General features: G+C 39.8%; 1 protein-coding gene across 2 annotated transcripts in view; it reads left to right on the forward strand.

Moving 5' to 3' along the window:
• Positions 1-22586, forward strand: part of coro2ba (coronin, actin binding protein, 2Ba) — a 50343-nt gene that overhangs the window by 23918 nt on the left and 3839 nt on the right. Inside the window, exons 1-11 of one of the 2 annotated variants that reach the window (XM_020637710.3) lie at positions 3219-3486; positions 6796-6996; positions 15016-15132; positions 15942-16091; positions 16545-16709; positions 18113-18229; positions 18335-18439; positions 19487-19583; positions 19875-19987; positions 20146-20236; positions 22044-22183. In XM_020637710.3, coding sequence (XP_020493366.1) covers positions 6796-6996; positions 15016-15132; positions 15942-16091; positions 16545-16709; positions 18113-18229; positions 18335-18439; positions 19487-19583; positions 19875-19987; positions 20146-20236; positions 22044-22183 — 1296 coding nt within the window. In that variant the 5' untranslated portion in view covers positions 3219-3486. Of the gene's footprint in view, positions 1-3218; positions 3487-6795; positions 6997-15015; positions 15133-15941; positions 16092-16544; positions 16710-18112; positions 18230-18334; positions 18440-19486; positions 19584-19874; positions 19988-20145; positions 20237-22043; positions 22184-22586 lie in introns of those variants that run through there. The other variant, XM_020637709.3, reaches the window with a different exon arrangement.

The following is a 22586-nucleotide window of genomic DNA, read 5'->3' on the forward strand; positions in this document are numbered from 1 at the left end:
TTTGTTTGGTGCTATTTTTGGTTAATAAGTCAATCATTTCATTTTGCATTGACTTCTGCCTCCTGACATCTTTTTGCTCACCACCAGTGCCGAACAGCCACACTTAAATCCCAATTTTGAGGTGGACTTACAATCAGTAATGTTACAGACTGATTAAATAGGGACAGAATAATCCTGATAAATTATCAGAATATGCAGTGTGTGGTATTTTGGCACGATTTCTGTGCTTATTTTTTTGTCCATCACTTTTAACTATGCAAGAAAATGTGTCTTAAAGGGAGAGGGTGAGAGTCAGCATTGCTGCACTGAAAGGGATTTATGCCAACCAAAGACGCTGACTGTCAGCTGTAGCTAGAAAAATGCAAATGCTTTACTCTGACAATCTGCATCTTCACAGCACACAAAAGTCTTTTATAAGCCACAGTCGTCCCATCAGGCTTTGCTGTAGCAGTGCAGGAAGTATTCCAGCACTTCAGCCAAGCTGTGACACTTCCTGTGTAAGTGAGAACTAGAGATTCCACTTCATGCTGAGAAAGAAATGTGGCCCAAGGAGCCAATAGGGTTTCTCTCTTTATGGTGATATTTACTCCTCGCAGAGACAGGAAGTCGTCATAAATGAGTGTACAGTATTATTGCCAGGAGAGGAGAGGAAGAGACAGAACATGGCATGGTGGCTTTACAGAGCTTCACTGTGTCTGAATGACCGGACATGCTGTCGTCCTGTGGATTTCTTTTTGTATCCATTGAATATGAGCTCAGATGGCCCCACTTCCGTATTTGGCCCCAACATTGAGAAAATCTTGATAGGAATAGTTGAACCCATTGATTTGATTGAAAGTGTGTATAAATGGCCTTTCATGCTTCATAATGAGTCTGTCTCACGTCGATTTTGTTGAGTTTGAAAAGAGAGTGGACGTTTGACTTCAGCTGGGAGGATGGATGAGTGGAACTAAGTAAATGTTAAATGGACTTGAGCTTATAAAGAGCTTTTCTAGTCTTCTGACTATTCAAAGCGCTTTTACACCGCATGTCACACCTACCCCATTCACACAATGATAGTAGTGATCGCTGTGTAGTATCATCCATCAAAAGTAACTAATCCCATTCATACACCACCACCAAAGCAGCAGGAGCAATTCAGGGTTAAGTGTCTTGCCCAAGGACACATCGGACATCTTGCCCAGCTGGAGATCGAACCCTACCAACTAAGCCACAGCCGCCCTTAGTAGTAAAGTCACTTTCCTTGTGAAAATATCATTTTCTAAGTGGGTTTTTGTGGATCGTAGAAGTATGACATTGATCGGTATAGTTTATTTCTGTTGTTTAAAAAAAAGAAAGAAATAAAAACGTTCAGCTTTAAGGGTATCAGAAAAAGGGTTATAAACTCAAAGAGAGATGAGGAAAGGGAAAGATTGAGTGTGCATAGAGCAGCAGCAGAAGTGCCTTGAAGCAAGATGTTTTTAAAAAAGTCAATAAACACACTCCTCTGCTCTCTGGAGTGGTCTGCCCTCCAGCCATGAACACTACAGTAAATGTATACTGGTGCAAACAGGCAACATATGGTCAGACATGGACGCAGGCACGGTTAACAAACAAACATGCACAACGCATAATAAATGCTGTAGACAAAGTATACTACACACACACACACACACACACACACACACACACACACACACAAAGGCCAATGAAACCCTCCTCCACATAAACCTGCAGGGCTCCACCCACATTTCAAAAACACTCAGACAACCGTCAGGGGATGCAATTTTCACTATAACACCTGCCTCTGTGTATCGACCTGAGCAGAGGTCGTTTCAAAACTGTTTGTAGTGAAAGACACGGGATTTAGGAGCTCCTCGTACCAAAGAGTAACTGAGTGACCTTAAATCTTTCAATATGCATTAAATAGAATGAAAAATACATTTTTCATTATTTTCAGGTCTCCTCATAATATTTCAAATGTGGAAAAAGGCACACATCTCACAAGGAGACTTCAGTCAGTCAGTTTCTATTAACAAACGTGTGATTGTTCCACACAGTCATCTCATGAAATAAGAACAGACACTGATGTTCAAATTAACTTCAGCTATTTCAAGTATTGCTTGCAGCTTGTTGATATAATTCAACACGTGGTAACACAATGATTAGTATTTGTTCCTCTAAGAGAATATTAAGCATGATAACACAGAATCCAACACACCACTGAAGTGTTATAACTACAAACAAATTAAATAAATAGAATTAGATGAATAGCATTTGACACTGATTGGGATTATGCTGGTTTATGAGGACTTTGACATACTTGTAAAAATGAATTGTTAACTCATTGGTGCCAATGCTTTACTGATGAGCAGGATTAGGTTTAAAGCTTATAAAATATAACAATTTGGCATGATAATGGTCATATGTTATGAGGCAAAGGTTATTCTATTCCAGTTGCCAAAATGTGGAAACAACCATTATCCCTATATGACTTTACTTTGGACGATGGTTTCTATTGTTTGTACAGCTACATACATGATCTACGCTGTTCTTAGATTATGAAACATTAAATGACATCAATGTGCTGACTTTTGTGTTTCACACTAACCATTAAAATGCTAGGAAATGAAAAGTGTTATTTGCCTGCCTTCATGGTTTAAAGATTGGTAAATTCCCTTTAAAATCTTAATTTTGTACTGAAATGACATCCACAAATTAAGACTTGATCGAAGACAGTACAAGATATTTCTGATTCTAGCTACTGTGTGTGTTTCAAATACAAACACAGAAGGGCTGCTGGAGATTTTTCTGAGCTTTGAGACAACTGTGGATTGTTAAGTCCTTATTGGAAACAGACTTTTCTACATTTCCTGTATTAAAATGTACAGTATTGTGGCGGTCCGACCGTCTTTATTGGATTGTACTTTTTCTTCAAGGTTAAGAGTTGCAGACTCTCCTTCTGGGGTGCACCTGCGTATCTTCACAAACAGTAGACTGGTTTCATTCCTGTGGAGTGAAGCGGTAGAGTTAAATAGCAAGAGAAAGAAGATTAAATGAGGGGATGATGGAGGTAGTGAAAACCTGCTGCTGGAGCTGGGACTCAGCCAGAAAGGCCTTGTGATTCCAAACTAGCAGAGGGTGGGAGAGGAAGGAGGATGAATGGCTACTACTCTCACACTGCTGCTGTCTCTCTGCCCAGCCTGGATGGACTGTGGGAGAGACTGAGTGGCAGGACTAGAGAGGGAGAAGGGTAAGAGGAGGAAAAGGGGGGAGCGCTAGCCCTCCAGCTATCAGTACCAGTAGGAGGAGAAGAGAGGGTTTGAAGGGGAGGAGAGAGAAAAACATGAGAGAGAAGGAGGTAGAGCAGATGCAGACTGATTGCATAGGGCTTGAAGGGGAAGGAAGGAAGAGAGGAGACCCTGGCTGCCTCGCTTAGACAGGAAGGTGGATGTTTTGAGTCTGAGAAGGCCGCAGAGACGCAGTGACTGTAGTGACACTTGTAAGGTAAGGGGGCATTTTCAATAAGGAGTTTATAGGAAAGTTAAGAGTGGTATATGTTTTCTTAGTGAACGCAGGGGTGTTTGTATTGGTATCAAACTTAACTGCAGAAGTTTTGTGGGTAAAATATGCAAGAAATATGTCTGATACACTAAGTTACAAGGACGTCATGCTGTTCAACCTTTTGGGGGAAAAACCCTCATAAGACACCAGACTTGTGATCTGATGGATACAAAGCCACTTCTATGAGTTTCTGTGTATTTGAATGCTGGTGCTCATGGTGTCTCTGTGATTAAGTGTGTGTTTTACTGCCTCACGAGATAAGAACGACACACACACACACACACACACACACACACACACACACACACACACACACACACACACACACGCACACACACACACACACACACACACACACACACACACACACACATGCTCTCTGTGCCAAACCCTGATGACCAATGAATGAGCATCCTTGTAAAACAGAACTCCAAAACAGACGAGTCCACTCTTTCCTTCCCTTCAAATCGTCCCTCAGGCCACTCTCTGCCGCTCTTCTGTTCTACATTAATTCTTTAACAAGCTGCCTTTATGCTGCTCATACAGACATGGCTTCACAGCAGTCAATCTGGATTAGAATGGGATGAGGATGAGATGTTTATGTACTAACAGTAGCTCCACATATGTAGGGCAGCAGATAATGGTTATGCTCACTGATGATGCCAGCTCAGGAGCCTTGAGTGAAGTTTACATGTTGATTTTTTTGTCCAAGAAAGATGTTCAGAATTCAATTCTGTAAGACAGAAGCAGCACGTTGTCCCATTTAAAAAGTGATGGAAGAAGTACTCAGATCATATACAAAGAAAAAGGTCGCAATAAATCTGCTTTAAAGTCTCACCATCAAACCAAGACCAAGTCAAAAAACTGCAATTTTTCTTAATATGATATTCAGAACCACTTCAGTTGAACTAACTTTTTATGCTAGAATAGCTCATTTCAGAGTGCTATATATGAAATAGTTATTTTTGCTGATGTGCTGGTTTATTGGCAGTATTTTAAGGTTTTAGCTGGTTGACTTGGAGTTTATTTCAACTACTCTGTATACTGTTTGTTTCTATAAGAGCTGCTGTTTATCCTCTTCCTGATAACATATTTTCTTTATTTAGACACTATTTTCTCAGGCTTGTTCTTTGTTTAAAAAAAAAAAAAAAAAAGTTTCATATATAGGTTGTTGGCAGAGATGTGACCAGCATGCATCTGGTTCATATAGGTCTGCAGGTATGGGACCAACATTTATCCGTAGGCATCTATGGAACAGATGAGACATGAGGGGCCATGATTTGTTTGTTCTTTGTTTGCTGGCTTTGGATAAATAAACCACAAGAAATCACAGAAACATATGTTACTCCAATGGACCTTTTTTTTTGTTTTAGCTCTGTGTACATTTCACTCTTATGGTTCTTCATTTGTGTTTGGTTCCAAGTCTGTTTGATGTTGGTCACAAGAGGCATACAAAGTCATTACAATAGATAGTATTTTATAAACCCATTACATGTTGTGGAGGTGCAGTCCTGTTCTCAGAGGGTGTTGTAACTGATAATCTGCTGTAAGTGACAGAAAGTACACTAACAATTACACAACAAATCAGGATCACTACATCTTTTACATGCAAGTGTTGAAATGAGAGCAAGGTGACCGTCCAAACTGATGCAGCCAACTGGATGCCGTTTCTCCAGACTGGTTTAAGACGGAGAGGAACAAGGAGAGACAATGGCAGCAGCATGGTCAAAGGATGTTTCTATTTGAATAGTACACCACTCCCACCAGTTCCCTTCCACGTCCCAAGAACAATACTGAATAGAGGATTGCCTGATGTCATCCGGCAACGCTGCTACTGATCCGACAAGAGTCATAAGTCCTCTCCCTCCAGTTCCGGTTCTGAACTAAAATTGTCCTAAACACTGGAATTCAAACTTTAGACAGATTTGGTCGTAATATTTTGGAAATGTAGCTTCATTTATCTGCAAAAACAATCACTTATTTTGTCCTTTGGGGGTCAAAGGGGATTTGGTGTCCACTTCCTGTGTCATGGTCTAGTTTTGGGGTCTTTTGGCACAGCCTAATCATGCCAACAAAAGAAGAGCTCTGTCAATGCATTCTTGTAGTGGAGAAACAAACAAAAGAAGCATCTTGAGTCAAACATAACCACTCCTCTTTTGTTGTGTGCAGTGGCTGCAAACAAAGGCAGCTTTTCTGTTGTACAAGAACCCAAACAGAGTGACGAACAGCACGTCTGCTGTGTGCAACAGACATTAATCATTTTAGTATATACAGCTGTCTGTTTTGTGATGAAGTTATTTAGAAGAAATGTTTTTATTTTGACATTTCCATCTTGATACATTCATCACTGTCTCTATAAGTCAACATGAAACAGTTTTCATCTATTTTCTACCCTTCAAAAGTCTCGCACCATGACCAATTTGGACCATTTCCCACAGCTGTATGTGTGACTGTTATCATGGCTGCACAGATGGGACTGCCCACCCTGCAACTGTGTGTTTGGGAGATGACAATTTGACATTCGGCTTCATTAGCTCTTTCTGTATTATCAGAATCATGTCAAATTTTTGACAGTACTGAAAGGATTGAGATAACTGTCGTAAATGTTTATGAATATATATTTGATCATTGGTAATTGTTCTCCTTTTGTTAAAACGCTGCTTGATTTACCACACTGGACACACCAGATGGTACAGAATCAAATTTATAGCATGCCAATACGCTAACCACAATAAACCTGCATGTTTCTTTCTCTGGACGGTAAATCCAGCTGAAGCCATTATCCTCCATTGATTGAACAAAAAAAGCTATTTAAGATTAGCAGCTTGGGCTTTGGGTAATTGTAATGGGTAATCTTTTTCACCATTTTCTATTGTTTATTTGAAGGATGATGTCAAATTTAAAACAATAAGACCGATAACACAATGTGAAAGAAAATAGTTTAAGCTCCAAACAGGGTTCAGTGATGCCAATTAACAAAAGGAATTTGACTTGTGATTGACAAGTTACTACCACGGCAGCCTGTCAACCAGGAGAAAGACAAAGCAATGCTCATCCACCCTTTTGTCCAAATACTTGCTTGTTTCCAAAAACCAAGATGGTGGTTCAAAAATGAAACAGAGGCTTCATTAACTTCTTTTTAACAGTCCATGCATTACACATAGTAAGAGACTAAATCTCAAGTTATACAAAAATAAAACATGATGTTCTGTCTGACTTAAATTCATTCATATGTTTGTTTATTGTCCTCAGATGTCATGGCGCCCGACCTACCGAAGCTCCAAGTTTCGAAATGTCTACGGGAAAGTGGCCAACAGGGAGAACTGCTACGATGGCATCCCCATCACCAAGAATGTCCACGACAACCACTTCTGTGCCGTCAACTCTAAGTTTGTGGCAGTTGTCACAGAGAGCGCCGGCGGGGGGGCTTTCATCGTTATACCTGTATCCCAGGTAACTGCTTCTGTCTCAGTCTATTTGCTGTTTCTCTCATGACCAGTATACTTTATAGTACTCTTTATCGCTGTTGGTTTTAATACTAATTGGTACACTGTACAAAATGTCGAGTGACTCATTGGGAGTCAAAGTTTTAGGGTTGTTGAGGCATGTTTTTCTACATCTTTGTTCAGAGGTTGTATTTAGAGTTTTTTTCTTGCTTTCTGGTATTTAACAACACAATAAAATCTGAAGTTTGAAGGAAGTTTTCTCAGAAATTCCCCCCCTTCTATCGCAGAGAATGCCAGCCTTGAATCTTAGTGCCAGGATTTGAAGCCAGACTTGTAAAAGGGTAGAACTGCCCAAAAGGATCACATACAGGACATGCTGTTATTAACCATAAACAAGACAAAAGGGCAGTGTTGTAATGGAAATGTGAAACTTGAGTATGTTTACATTGAGCACATGCAGGGCATGCACAGGGCTTTTACAGGAGTATTTACTATACAACAGAATTGCAGATTCATACTTAAGGTCTTATATGAGTAGAAAAGTGATGAAGACTCATAAGTGTGTTGTGATATTGACTTTGATATAGGGGGTGTAGAACCAGTTTTACTATTAATTGACATTTCTCTGGTGAAGCTAGTTGTCGCTGGGTTGTTTTTATTGAACTGGTAGATGAACAGTACAGAACATGAAGGTGTTTAGTGTGCATCTTACTTCACTGTGTGTACTACAGTGTGGTCCTGAGAAACCACAAAGTGCTTTGCCTCATTACGAGACACTCTCGCCTCTCGGTACTTGAAAAGTTCTTTGCTGCCAAACAAGCTCGAGTCAGGCTGCTATCAGGCAGAAAACGTTTCAGCAAGCTGAACTGCTCTGCTGTGTTAAGAGAGAAGGAACACCTCAGCTACATTTGAACCAAGATCATCATGACTGATGGTTTCTTTATCATGGTGCACTTTTGTCAGATGTATAATTTTACATTTATTCAAAAGAATACAATTTGATACAATTCTCTATACATCAAATAGAGACATTATCACTTGTTGTAAACTATCTGAAATTCATTTTCCAAAATAAAACTTTGTTAACTCAGATGTGCAGATGGGTGATACTGAATCATAAAGATTCACTCAAAAATAAATTAAAGGATGCATTGATGTGTCAATGACAGGTGTTGTAAGCTAACAAGTAGGTTTTTTAATCAGTCCAGTTATTAAGAGGGAACTCTTGTGTATCCCAAAATGGACAAATCATTCATATAAAGAAAAAGCTGATATTTATGGTTTTATTTAGCTGTCTGTGCTGTTAGATCAATTGAAATTTTTTTTTACTTGTGATTGACAACCTATTCTGATTATTGGGTAAACCTGCACTGACTTAGCAATAGCTCTTTCTAATCTACTATTTCAATCTTTCAACACTTATTTTATTATATAACTGAATATTAAACTGTGGTATTTTCCATGCTGAGTCATCTCGATGCATGACCCCATCCCACTTGATCGATTTCCTCCTCGTCAGAGTATTGCTCTCAGGCATTTCCTCTGGTTTCTGCTGAGGTGACAAGTTCATAAATGGAGTTTGTCAAATTCAGCAGCAGCATATGACAGCATCTGTTGGACGAGGGCTGCTGTTTTATGCAGTATCCTGATATCAAAACACCAAATCAGCAAACTGAAGTGAGCTAAGTTTGTATAAAACTCTTACTTATTAACTGATCGGTTATTTTTCCCACGAATCTTGTGGTGACCCAAAACTACATCCAGATATTGAATTCTTTACTTCAGCAAAGAGGACCAAATAAGTTTTCTGCTGAAAGGGAAATGTTGGAAAAATTAAGTATTGCTGAAAACTATTTGTTATTGGTTATTTCTACAGAACATGAGGGCAGTAATTAGTCATTTATGATGTGCGTATTTATTCAACCAGCTTTGAACAAACAGGTATCTAATGGCTTTAGACACTTATTGCATCAATAAAGGTTCAGTGAACAATTGGCTACATGCAAAATGTCAGACATTTAGGTTTTTCTCAATGTAACCCAAACTGTGTAATCAATGACGGAGGCCAAACTGATCTAAAGGAGGTTTGGTCGCAAAGTGAAGTCATCAGTCACACAAAATCAATAGCTGTTAAGTAGATGTCATCATCATGAGTAGACTGTGGAGTGCAATGGTTATTAAGATCACTCAGAAAAGGTAAAAAAATGACAAAAAGACAAACAAGGTTTGGACTTGAGTGTTTTAAAAATCAGTAAAGAAAGAATCTCCTTTTAGTTTCCACATCTTTCCACTTGTTATCTTGTCAAATGAGCTTGTAGTGCCTCATCACAGATACAAACAAATCAGTGGGGTGTTGGGTTAATGGCGAGGTGTGAGCCTGGCAGATATGTTAAGATGACAGCCGGCGAGACGGCCATATGGTTGCTCAAAGGCAACTCTGCTTCCAAGCAGAGGGACTACCGCTGGCACCACCTGGTACACAGACCGGCCCCCCAAAGTGACAGATAAGGTCACAAACACCTCTTCATCACCTCAGACAAAGACAAAGAGTGCAGTGGGTGTGGTCCATATTTAATTACTGCAAAGCTACCACTAGTACTATCCTTCACGTTCACTGCTACCTTATTTATATTTTATATGATGATTTATGCAACATATTGATATAATAATAATAATAATAATACTTTATTTGTATAGCATTTTTCTATACAAGTAACAAAGTGCTTTACAACAGAAAATAAAAGCAGAGAGACAATTAAAGCAACAGGTAGAGAGTAAACAAGCAGACAACAAAATCAGAATAAAAATAAGAATAATTACCAAAATCACAGAGTAAAAGCATTTTTATAAAAGAATGTCTTGAGGAGGGATGTAAAACAAGGGACTGAATCTGCAAGTCTGATCTCCTCTGGCAGGCTGTTCCAAAGTCTGGGGGCTCTAACAACAAAGGCCCTGTCCCCTTTAGTTTTTAGCCTGGACTTTGGAACAGCCAGTAGGGCTCTGCCAGAGGATCTCAAGAAGGGGCCAGCCCATGTTGTGCCTTAAAAGAAATTAAAATAATTCTAAAATCAACAGGGAGCCAGTGAAGGGATTCTAAAATTGGTGTGATATGGGCACATTTGTTTGTTCTTGTTGAAAGCCGGGCTGCTGCATTTTGAATGGTTTGAAGACGGTGGATTGATTTTTTTACTTAGACAGGTGTATAATAATTTACAGTAATCAAGCCTGGAGGAAATGAAGGCGTGTATGACTTTCTCCAGATCTTTTTGTGACATGAGGGATTTGACCTTTGCTATATTTCTGAGCTGGTAGAAACAGGACTGTAAAATTTTCTTCACTTGCGGCTGAAAACACAAGTCCTGGTCAAAAACAACCCCGAGGTTTCTGGCTGAGGGCTTCACATAATGGGCTAGTTATCCTAGGTGTGCAGTAATTTGTTTTCTTTTTGATGGGGGACTGATGACTATGACTTCTGATTTTGCGTCGTTGAGTTGTAGAAAGTTGTCTGACATCCATGATTTTATTTCTGAGAGGCACTTGAGGAGAGTAGTTGTATTTGAATGGTCACCAGGTGTAATCGGGAGGTAAAGCTGTGTGTCATTGGCATAACAGTGAAAGTTGACATTATATTTAAGGCTGATGTTACCACGAGGGAGCGTGCAAATTGAAAATAGTGTTGGACCTAAAACTGAGCCCTGGGGGACCCCATGTACTAACTCTGCTGTTGACGACACTGACCCAGTCATTGACACCGCAAAACTTCTGTTCTGGAGGTAAGACCTGAACCAGTTTAAGGCCATATCACTGATACCTGCCCATTTTTCGAGTCTGTTGATAAGTATGTTGTGATCCACTGTATCAAACGCAGCGCTCAGATGCAGAAGTACCAGTATGGAGCAGTTACCAACATCTTCAGCCAAAAGAAGGTCATTAAAAACTTTAAAAAGAGCTGTCTCAGTGCTGTGGAGAGATCAGAAGCCAGACTGGAGTTTTTCAAATAAATCGTTGTTTGTTAAATGAGCTTGAAGTTGATTGAAGAAAATTTTTCAAGGATCGTGGCTGAGAAGTGAGAAGTGCATGCGCATTTTAGCCAGGTGTGAGGGCTAAGAATGCGACTGAATCGCTCAGCTCCACGGCCAAGGGTGGGGACTGGACCAGAAATAAAAAGAGTATTTCCTGCATCCTTCAAAACTTGAAAAAAGGACATTAAAATCTGTTTTGGTGCATTCAGATTCCCGACGTGATGTGTCATGATATGAATGAATCACGTCAATGAGTTATCAGGCATTAAAGCAAAAATATAATGCATTAGTCAAACAGAAAAGTACTTGTTTATTCATCACTTGATCGTTCCACTACTTGATGAGGCAGCTGATTGGAAAGCACCAGCAGCATGTACTGAAACGTGTGATAAACTACAGCATCAATATATCAATCAGCTCAGTATTCATAAAAGCTTAATTTGCAAAATGCTGCCATATATCTCTTCTTAATTAAACCGGTCTCATAGTCAACACTTTCTTATAACTGGCTGATGCTCAAAGTCCCACATGCAAACACTGCTTTTAACTTCTCTGCTGCTTTCACATGGAACACTTTGGACCAGACAAACTCACACACTTGTTCCTGTTGGTCACTTTAAAACTATGATCTTAAACTTCTCTTCCTTTGAATGTAACTTTTTTAATTGTGTTGTTGTAATTTACTCTCTCGTTGTAATCTCGACATCATTGAGAATGAGGGCATGCGCTCAATGATTCTTCGTAATTAATATAAAGGGTGAGTGAATGAATGAAAAAGTATGACTCAGCCTGTTCAGTGTAGGTTAACAAATGGTTAGCAGTATGGGAGAATATGCCTCAGAGTATTTTTAACTACTAGGATTTATTGTGTTTTGAATCAACAAGATGTATCTGTGACGTGTTTCTGAAAAAAACTGCTGAAATGGAATCAGGAAAAGAAAAAACATAATCGCAAATATTGCACTTGTACCACATTGTTCATTTCCTCCTGTTCTGAAATTCATTCTTTTACACTGTTGCATATTAAACTCAGAGGAGTCACTTCTTATTGTTGAAACATTAATCTCCTGAAGAAATACTTCTATTAGATAATGATGAACTTTAATAATACAGTAGCCACAGAACAGCTGTGGTAGGCGTGGTTAATGAGGAATCATTAAGAATCACATACCAATGAGAGTTGGTAGTAGTCTTAGTGTGTTTCCTGTGTAGTGCTGGAGAAAAATGTGTACCTTGTCTGCACGTCTTTGCATCACCAGGCGTGCTCATCGATGACCCAGCATCAGGAAATGAGCTGAAGAAAGATCATGAGGCCTAACGAAGGTCTGTGCCTCCTGCGTGTTATTCATAAATGTCAGCAACACTGTTCTCAGTCATTCATCCACCCTTTTCTTAACACAATAAAACCAAAGTACATTACATCTCAGGACTAATCTTTTATGTTCCATTACGTCGTCTGATTTCCTCTTAATCCCTCATAAACCATTTTAACCTCATGGTTCCCAACAGACATTATTTCTCTGCAGGTAATTAGTTCCATCTATAAATGAAGTCCCTCCGATCCCAAGTTATTAAGGTTTTGAGGCTATGTGAAAATCTCACAGTCACTCCAACATTCATAGAAAAAGCTATGCGTCATTCAAACTTTCCTTTTTTTTTTCCATTCCATTTTCCTTTTACGTTCCCATTGCAGACAGAGGGTATTTTATAACATGTTAAATATACCCTTATGCTAGACAAGTTGAGTTTCCAATTGATTGTAGCCATGGCTGCGCAATTAAGTAAAATTTCACTGTTATCATGATATGAGCAATTGCAATAAACGCATCGCAAAATTCTGATTTTATCTCCGTAAATTGGAAACCAAGCAATGCTTTCTCAGTACGCACATTTTAATGAATTAGGAATGTATGCTAACACCAGTTTGATGCAGTCAGATGAAGTTCAAGCTAGCTTTATGCTACCCTCAGATTAATGGGTGCCGATTTAGTGGTATAAGAACAGGTCAAACATGAAGCATAGCAGATTGTCATTAAAACTGTGTGTTATAGCTGATTTACATTCTTTGACTTTTTGTTAGGTTATCGCACTTCTTATCATTATTGTAATATTCAGCAGTATTGCATTGCACACTTATATCATGTAGGCGTAACTGTAGCAACAGCTCATTTTGGCCTGATGTCAAAGAGCCTTCATCGTTTCCCGCACTCACTTCTACTTCAAGGTCCTCCTTTGTATCTCATTTTAGTATCTTAGTCACACTGTCTGCTATTCTCCTTTCCTCTTATATTGACTGAATTGATGTCACACTTCACCGGTGTCAGGATTTGGCAAGCGGTGGTTTTATTGGTTCTGGCAGATGTCTCTTAACTTGTTAGCGAAGCCTTCAGCGTTTCTGGAAAAGTGTTACCTCAAGCTTATTAAACATTTTTCTGTGGGCAGACTGAGAATACATTGATATGAATTGTGGCTCCTATTTTCAAACCCACCGTGTTTCCTGCAAGTGGCCATCTCATTGAGCAGCCATACATACAATATAATACACGATTCATTACTGTAATACATAAAAAGACAAGAAATAACATCCTAAAACAGCAAATATTTGCCACAATTGCCCACAAACAGTCTTTTAAAATCACCTTGAAAGCATCCAATGAGTGCAGTTCATGAACATTCAGGTTCTTTTTGTAACTGCTTCCACATAAAGGGAGCAGACTAAACTCCTTTTTCCCCATTTCTGTCCTGAGTCCTGACCTTTGGAACAGAGAGTAAGAGAAGTTCCTGGGGCTGAAGATCGTAAGTTCCTGTGCTCTTCTCTTTGATGTAGGTCAGAAGGTATGAAGGAAGTAGAAGTTAAATAGACTTGTAAATAGGAATACGAAAGGGTTTCAGTCTCCAGTCTTAATGGTCTGTAATGGATTACAGACTCACACATTGTTAAAACAGACAGGTTGTGTTAGAGATGTCCTGTCAAGCCCAGTGAACTGCTGTTTGAACTACCAAGAACTAGTTTGTGGACGGTTTTTCAATACTTGTAACTCTGGGGCAAAGAGCCAATGACAGGCAGAGGCGGAGAGACTTTGTTGGTGATGGGAATGACTGACTGATGCATGATTCTTTTAACTCAAAGTTTATTCTGAGAATATATCACTGTAGTATTTCACTTTTTACTGCTCATGTTTTTTATGAAATTGAAGTTTTCAGTTTGGAGGAGGAGTGCAGTGAGAACACATCATTGTCTTTTTGAAGAGAAAGATGCAGAGAGGTTGTTTATACCATTTTAATACCTTACTTAAAACAGAAATAAACATCCAAAGGAGGCTTGATAAATTCTCGTGGTCCAGTGAGGACAGTATGTAAAAAAAACAAAAACACACACACAGGATTTCAGTATGACCTGTCGCTCTAAAACAAATCTCACTGGAAATGAAAAAAAAAGAGGTCAGTGTGGATTGAAGTGACATCAAACGTTGATGACATCATGACCGACATTTGGAGGAGGTTTCTGTCCTCTGTTGTTATGAGTCACTGCCCCTCTGTGGACTCGGTGGGTTATTGCAATAACAATAATGTAGCCTCAGACGTCCCTGCTCAATAACCAGCTCTGTTTTCTCAAATCATCTCACTGATGCAATTTGAATTTTATTGTGTTGTATTACTGTTACATGTGCAGCAATAAAAGCACAGGGTAGTTTTGTAAGGGGTTAGGTAAGCGGTTAGCGGGATTCAAAACCTACAGCAGAAAATATCATCCATTCAATGACTTTCTTTCATCTTTTTTATCCTTTATTATGAGGTCTGTAAACAGACAGATTATCCTCCTTTAGGTTGTTGTTTTGTGTGGTTAATGTCACTTGTGTTTTAACACAGCTGCTGTTTACCGGTTGTCTTACCCTTTGGAAAAGCATACAGAAATAATATTGATATATGCTGATTTTCTTTGGAAGTGAAATCTTCAAACAGAAGTAAATATTAATTAGCGTTCTTCTGTCACTCTGTTTCAGTCGGGCCGCCTGGACTCTCATTACCCCAAAGTCTGCGGCCACCAAGGCAATGTGCTGGATATCAAGTGGAATCCCTTCTTTGAAAACATCATAGCATCCTGCTCGGAGGACACCTCGGTAAGAGAAACAAATGTGATCACACATACAAGTGTATAGAGGCCAGGATTATGACTTGGAGGCGTTGAAGAAGTGAAGACATATTGTATCTGTGTAATTATTTCAGTTTGTATAATACTGAGATTGACAGCTGTCATCACTGAAGACAAAAAGCAATTTATCGAGAGGTTCACTTAATCACACAGTTTGCATCAGACACAAGCTTGTGATTGGACATCATCTTGCAGCTGCTCTCGTTGTTGTAGTTGTTGTTGTTGTGGACAGATGTGGAAAAAGCCTTTGAGCAAGTCGAGTGTTCAGTCACTGACTACATAACTGACAATGAATCCAGTATAGAATTTCATTCACCACCATCACTCTTAATCTCAGATGTTACATGACATAGTCTAGTCTAAGACCCAGTTGGCCTTTTTTCCCAGTTCATGCACCTGTCACATTTCTGTAATGATCATAGTGAAGCCATGGCTGCAGCTCTGTATCCTGTAGAGTACTTTCACTTGTTGCAGGATAATCTCCTCCGGTCATACACAGAGCCTCGAGCCATGGCTGTAATCCAGATTAATCCTAATGCAATGGGCTGCATTGATACCCTGTGCTGCTTTTGATCAGAGGGATGTCTAGCTGTGTCATGTTGATTATAGTTAAGAGTTCATATTAAGGAGTTATGAAGAATATGACATAAAAAAGTACGACACTGATGACATGTTCTTTAAGAAAATGCCTGAAGGTGTTTTGGTTCATTATGATGCTGCACTGTTTATTTATGTGTATGTTTTGTGTATGTATGTGTGTATGTATGACTGTGGCAGGTGAGAGTATGGGAGATCCCAGAAGGTGGTCTGAGGCGAAACATGACAGAGGCGGTGCTGGAGCTGTATGGTCACAGCAGACGGGTGGGTCTGATCGAGTGGCACCCCACCAGCAGCGGCATCCTGTTCAGTGCTGGCTACGACTACAAGGTACAACATCAGTTACTCCAAGCACCAATGAGCTGAATCAACACGATATATATAATGTCAGAACTGTGAGCATTACTGACTTAAATAATATTACATCAATGTGATAAGAAAGACGACCTTTTGGATACTCAAATACTGAAATACTGATGAAATACTCACCAATACTGTTAGTATTTGAGTAGGTATTTGTCTGACTTAAAGAGCTAGGTTGTGATGTTGAAAACTGTTTTTTTAAGAGATGTCACATTTTCTGATTGAAAAAGTATAGAAAATCTCATCAAACAGCAGTGATTTTCCAAAGAACACATCTGGGACATAAAGAACTTGTTACTGTTCATTTCACTTTTATAAGCTCATGAAATATAACTCTCTTTATGAATTGACGCTATACAAATAATGATTGATTGATGAGCGCTTCAGCCGATTAATAACTCAACACAAACAATTTGTCAGGTCCTGATCTGGAACCTGGAGATCGGAGAGCCGGTGAAAATGATCGACTGCCACACCGATGTCATCCTCAGCATGTCCTTCAACACAGACGGCAGCCTGCTGGCCACCAGCTGCAAAGACAAGAAGCTGCGTGTCATCGAGCCGCGCTCCGGGACAGTCCTGCAGGTGAGAGGGAGGAGGGGGTCTTTTTTGTATTGAGACTGCGCACATAAAATATATGTATAATTCTGTATGACTGATGCTAATGAGGAAATCAAACAAATAATAATCATAATATTTTTGCCTGTAGTGAACCTCTTAAGTACCTTAATAATTGACAATCATAGTGTGCCTAAACTAGAGCCTGATTACACCCCCATTGGCAAAAGTATTTGAACATTTAATTTGCTTGAATTAGGGCCAGAGCTGTTGTTCAAATTAGCAAAGTTCTTATGCCTGTACTGAGTGAAAAGTGTGTTCTTCCATCTTTGACATAAACTTTTAGAGAATGTGCTTTCCTCTGGCAGAATGAGTATACACTCACACACACTAAGTAAGGGGAAAAGACTGGTCTGCACAGAGCAACAACCTCGAAGATCTCAAAATAGGATCTCGACATTAAGCCAGACTTTATCGGCCAACATCAGAAGCAGACCCCACTAATGCTTTTGTGACTAAATGGGAGAAAATCCACCAGTCAGCTTCCAAAATCTGGTGGGAAGCTTGAAACCAGAAGATTGGATGCTGTAATCAGAGCATATGAGAGCTCATGGTTTTGGAATTAGATGCTCGACACTAAGATATTGTGTATCATACTGGACCAATCGTCACTCATATCTTCAGCAGGCGGTGAAGACCTTCTGATGGTTTGGGAAAATATTTATCGAAGAGATTTCATTAATGTCAACCCTTTCATCATGTAGTGTTCAAAGACAGACTACACTTCATCATTTCCAAAATGTTTGCTACTCCTAAATGAAACCAAAAAATTTGAAGCTGGTCCAGACCACTTCTCAATCACTTCATGTTTGACCTTGGCGCTCTCACCGCCTGATGACCATGAAATAATTTCTGATTAGACCCATTTCCCGCACCCCCGCTGCTCCAAGTGGAGCTGATCAAGGCCAGGCAGCAGGAGGAGGGGGGATGGGGACAAATCATGAAACTTTTCTGTACCTGAAATATCGATTTATCTACAAATAATTCCAACATAGTCTACATTTCAGTAGTTTATTTAATGAATTAATGAGATATAGTCATGCTCAGATGGTGAAAACTATATGGAATATTGAATCCCACATCTTAGCTTAAGAAATGGACCAGTCTTTACCCCTTAGTTTACATAAATGTAGCGTAATGTTAGTGTCATAATCAAATCTATTAAAATCCTAATCCTGATTAAATCAAATTTCTTGAGTTCTGCACTGAACACCTTTTCTTCTTCTGTGATTTTAATGTTGCACTAGTCCATACTGCTAATTAAATAACATAATGATTCATTCTGCAGCCCTCGTATTATAGAATGAACTGTCACTGTGGGAGTATTGCACATTAAAGCATTGCTCTTTCTTTGTGTTCTGCTCCACCAGCATGCCAATTGTAAGAACCACCGAGTGAACAGAGTGGTGTTCTTGGGCAACATGAAGCGACTGCTCACCACAGGGGTTTCTCGCTGGAACACCCGGCAGATCGCTCTGTGGGATCAGGTCAGACAACACCTCCATATGGCTCATGCCTGTTGTGCCAGAGTGGGTGGAGCGAGTGTGTGTGGGTGTGTTTTTTTTTCTAATTGCTTGTGTGTGTTTCTTTAGGAGGATTTGTCCATGCCTATTGTGGAGGAGGACATAGACGGCCTCTCAGGACTGTTGTTTCCCTTCTATGATGCCGACACACACATGTTGTACCTGGCAGGCAAGGTCAGTGCTGAATCTTGGCAAGGGTCACAGCAAGAAAATTATTTTCATGACAGTAATAAAGCTCAGATATTTTGACAAATCTTTCTACCATTAAGTCTATTCAAGGAATGAAACTAAACAGTAGTGGCAGAAATCCAACACATTGTCATGTGTGTAGTTATTGTCATCTGATCACCAAGCAAAGAAAGTATATCAGACATTTTTTAGTTTGGCTAACACTCCTAGACATAATAATCCACTGTAGTTAAGGATGCCCTTTTTTATATTACCTGAGCATACATTCATAATGTGCTGTAATAAATCATCAAGAGAGCTGAACAATGGTTAAACAGGTTTCCAAAAGTGCAGCCACTACATCCAATAAAAGGAGCAATATGTAACTCTGACATGTAGCGTTTAAAATTGGCACTCTCACCTCTCACCATTTTTCAAAAGCAACTCCAATATTTATCCTGGTTTTGCCATGATTCTGGTTGTGGAGCATATTTGAAAAATTCCAAATCATTTTAGGTCGGCTAGAATCGGTTCTATCTGAACCAGTTCCCTTGTCTGTTTCCATCGCTGCACATGTTGGTCTGCCGTTTGCCTGGCAAACTGAGGGGCGTCCAAATGGTCTTAAAATTCATTTAGGTCATATGCCTGACTTTTGTTGATTGAAATGTTCCCGTTTATCAGAATTAATGTTTTCTGTATATGAGAACAGCTTTCAGAGTTTATTCACATTAACCTGAAAAATAATCTGTCACCTATTTGAGATGCCTACGTTGTAAAAACTTGCCACATGTTCCTTTTTTTTTTTGCAGTAACCACTGTGACAAGCACTGCTAAAAGCTGTTAGGTTGTTCATATGTGTTATGAGCTGGTTTGATTTTTGCTCTACAAAATCGTCAGTATTCTTCCTTTATTTAATTCTTTGTTGAAATAAACTCCCTTGGTAAAACAAGACAACACTGAAGTAGAGCGGCAAATGAGATGAGGCTGAAATTAAAGCATAAAAATGTGACTTGAATGAAACCTTGTAATAAACCACATTCTGCTGCCACACAGGGGGACGGCAACATCCGCTACTTCGAGATCACCACAGAGAAGCCATACTTACAATACCTAATGGAGTATAGGTCCCCGGCCCCTCAGAAAGGTTTAGGTAAGTCATTTGTTGATTGGTGATATACGATCCTTCCTGTTGAAAGCAGGAAAACAGAGATCTAACCACTTCATTATCTGTGTTGATGGGATGAAGTGGGACAGGATAACATTGGCAATGTTCTTGGTCTCAGTACACTCCTGCTCTTATACTGATTTTTTATGGCTGAAAGGATAAAAAGGGTGGATGAATTGAAGTATTCCAAATATTGCAATACATTGATCAGTGAAGTCTCATGTTTTTACATTTTCCTCTGCATTTTTGCACCATACTCTTTGGGTTTGTCTGCAGGAGTGATGCCAAAGCACGGGCTGGATGTGGGATCTTGCGAGGTTTTCCGCTTCTACAAATTAGTAACCCTGAAGGGTTGGATTGAACCAGTTTCCATGATTGTCCCACGAAGGGTGAGTAGCAGTTAAACAAACGAATGGACTGACTATGGTACACTGAGATTCATTCAGACCCTCACAGAGAGGTTAGGTTATGCTTTAAAACAATGAGATGTTTTCCAATTAACTGCAGTATAACACATGGCATGTATTTGTTGTGTTCTGGTTTACAGTCAGACACATACCAGGAGGACATCTACCCCATGACACCAGGAACAGAACCAGCCCTGTCTGCCAGTGAATGGCTGAGCGGCATTAATAGAGGTAAACAACACTTCAGACACACACAGCTTTTACCTTATACTAGTAGTAACACAGTTTAACACAAGCCAGATATACAGTAGATGCAAGTTCACATTGCAGCTGAATGCTGCAGGGGGACAAATTATTTGATGCCTCCATTTGTCTGCATTCTGAGCGTTCTGTACCTTTAAACTTCAGGTACCCAGGATGCCCTGAATGTGGACTAAAAGCAGCATCCCATCCTTTGTCCCCTGCAGCCTTCAGCACAGATAATACAGTATGAACTTGGCACTTGATATCCCTAACATGTGACCATGCAATACTTGGTTACATGTTGACTGCATGGTTGACAATGTCTTTGCAAGGCAAATTGCCCTTAGGGCTATAAAGGCTTCATTCATTAATTCAGGTTATGATCATATCCTCCTGTGTTTGTTGATGTCATTTAAAAACAAGTCAGTAATGCAAAAGGGTTGTAAAAAAATGTATTTACATTAAAACTGTTTTTTTACTTTCGTAAAGGGTCAGTGTCACAACATTGTACACACTCCAAAAGATATTTTTCTCTCATCTAGATTACACAACTTGAACCAGGTTCTATAATGCATTTTATGGTGTCTTTAGACTACATCACCAGCCAGTTAAACATAAACCTAGAGGCTGAGAATGTGTAGAGGAAGTAAAATCCACTCCAACCCACACTTGGCTGCAGAAAATACTTAGTAGAGGATACCTCCTGAATCAGAAAGAGCGGGGGCTGGGGATGACTCATTTGCAAACAACCCAGCAGCTCACACAGGGACGGAACAGACCACAAGTTTGATGATCAGCATACCTGAGGCTTGCAAAGCTACAGCAGGACACAAGGTCGAGAGATGTGAATGCTGCTGGGAAAAGATTAAGAACATAAGGGCAAAAAAAGGGTGACTGAAGAAAGGACAACAGGGACCTTTAGATAGTTAGTTGACTGAAATTCAGTAGCAGTACAAAGGAAAATGTCTACTAGACAACATCTACCCTGCCACCTTGCTGAGAGAGCAGGGCACAGTAGTGCAACCTGAACCCAGGCCAATTCTTAACTGCAATGTTGAAGAAGCCAAGCTTCCCCAAGCAAGCTTGAAGCTTTGCCGGTAAGTCAGTGGACATGCGTGAATACCCTTCATCCTCCACCATCCTGCTGTCCTGCAAAAGCATTTGTTTAGGGAAGGTGAGTCCAGATACACAGCAGCTGGGCAGTGCAAGCAACATCTGATGAGACCTTGTGCATTAATTGGTTTGACTCTATCTCATTTAGATAATGAAGCTTATACTGGCCTGGGAGGATGTAGCAAAGAACGTTTGCAGAGAAGAGATTTAAATGGTAGAAAAGAAAGGTCTGTCCAGCATAGGTAGGCTGTAGAGAACACATCAGCGGGAAAATCTCTGAGGCGGATAGATGCTTGGGGAGAGATCGTACAGGAAGTAGTGAAAGATCCAGAACTGCTTAAAGGACTGAGGGGTTTTTGGACCGAGCCTTGACTCCAAACACGATGTTATGCTTCTACAATAAACAGCTGAAAGACTGAGCTCTCCATCGTTTTCTAGGTGAAAATAATTTAATCCTACTTACCAAACTTTAGTCGCCATCTGGAACATTCTGGTTTGTAGAGTTTGTAGAAGACCTTCGACGGACACATGAACACATGAACATGTGCTAAAAAGCTGACACCATTTTATAGGTTAGACACACAACAGTGGAGACCAATATGCAGAAATACTAAGATCTCTTTGTACCTTTTGTTGGTTTTTTCGGCCTTGGTTCAGAGTGTGCCCTTCTTTGTCCAAACAGACCCAGTCTTGATATCCCTAAAGGAAGGTTACCAGCGTCCAAACCAACTAGTGTTCAAGGCTCCAGTGAAGGAAAAGAAGAGTGTGGTGGTGAATGGGATCGACCTGCTGGAAAACGTACCGCCCCGGACCGAGAATGAGGTACATAAGAACTATTGTGAATTTGTCTACAAAGTGACTATAACTTTACTCTGCTGTTCCGCCAAAGAAAAAAACCCTACTTGAACAAGTTTAAGCTTTAAGGAATCAGACCATTACAACTAGTAAACAAACTACCGGCAGCAATATGAATACGGATGTTGGAGTATATATAGAAAAAGGACTTCTATTTGTCTTGGTTATATGTGATGTTTCTGAGAAGGACTCGGGTAATTGTACTGCATATTATATCCATTATGTCACGCATCCACAAAGAGGAGCTCTTATAGCTAATATGGATCCAGAAATCAAAAACAATATGAAAAATGAGAAGTATGTAGGCTGGACTAATTGGTTTACAACTTGACTTGAAAAGGTTTTCCATCCTTGAATATCTGTCCTCTCT

This window comes from Labrus bergylta, chromosome 3, assembly GCF_963930695.1.
Source record: "Labrus bergylta chromosome 3, fLabBer1.1, whole genome shotgun sequence".
Lineage (NCBI taxonomy): Eukaryota > Metazoa > Chordata > Actinopteri > Labriformes > Labridae > Labrus > Labrus bergylta.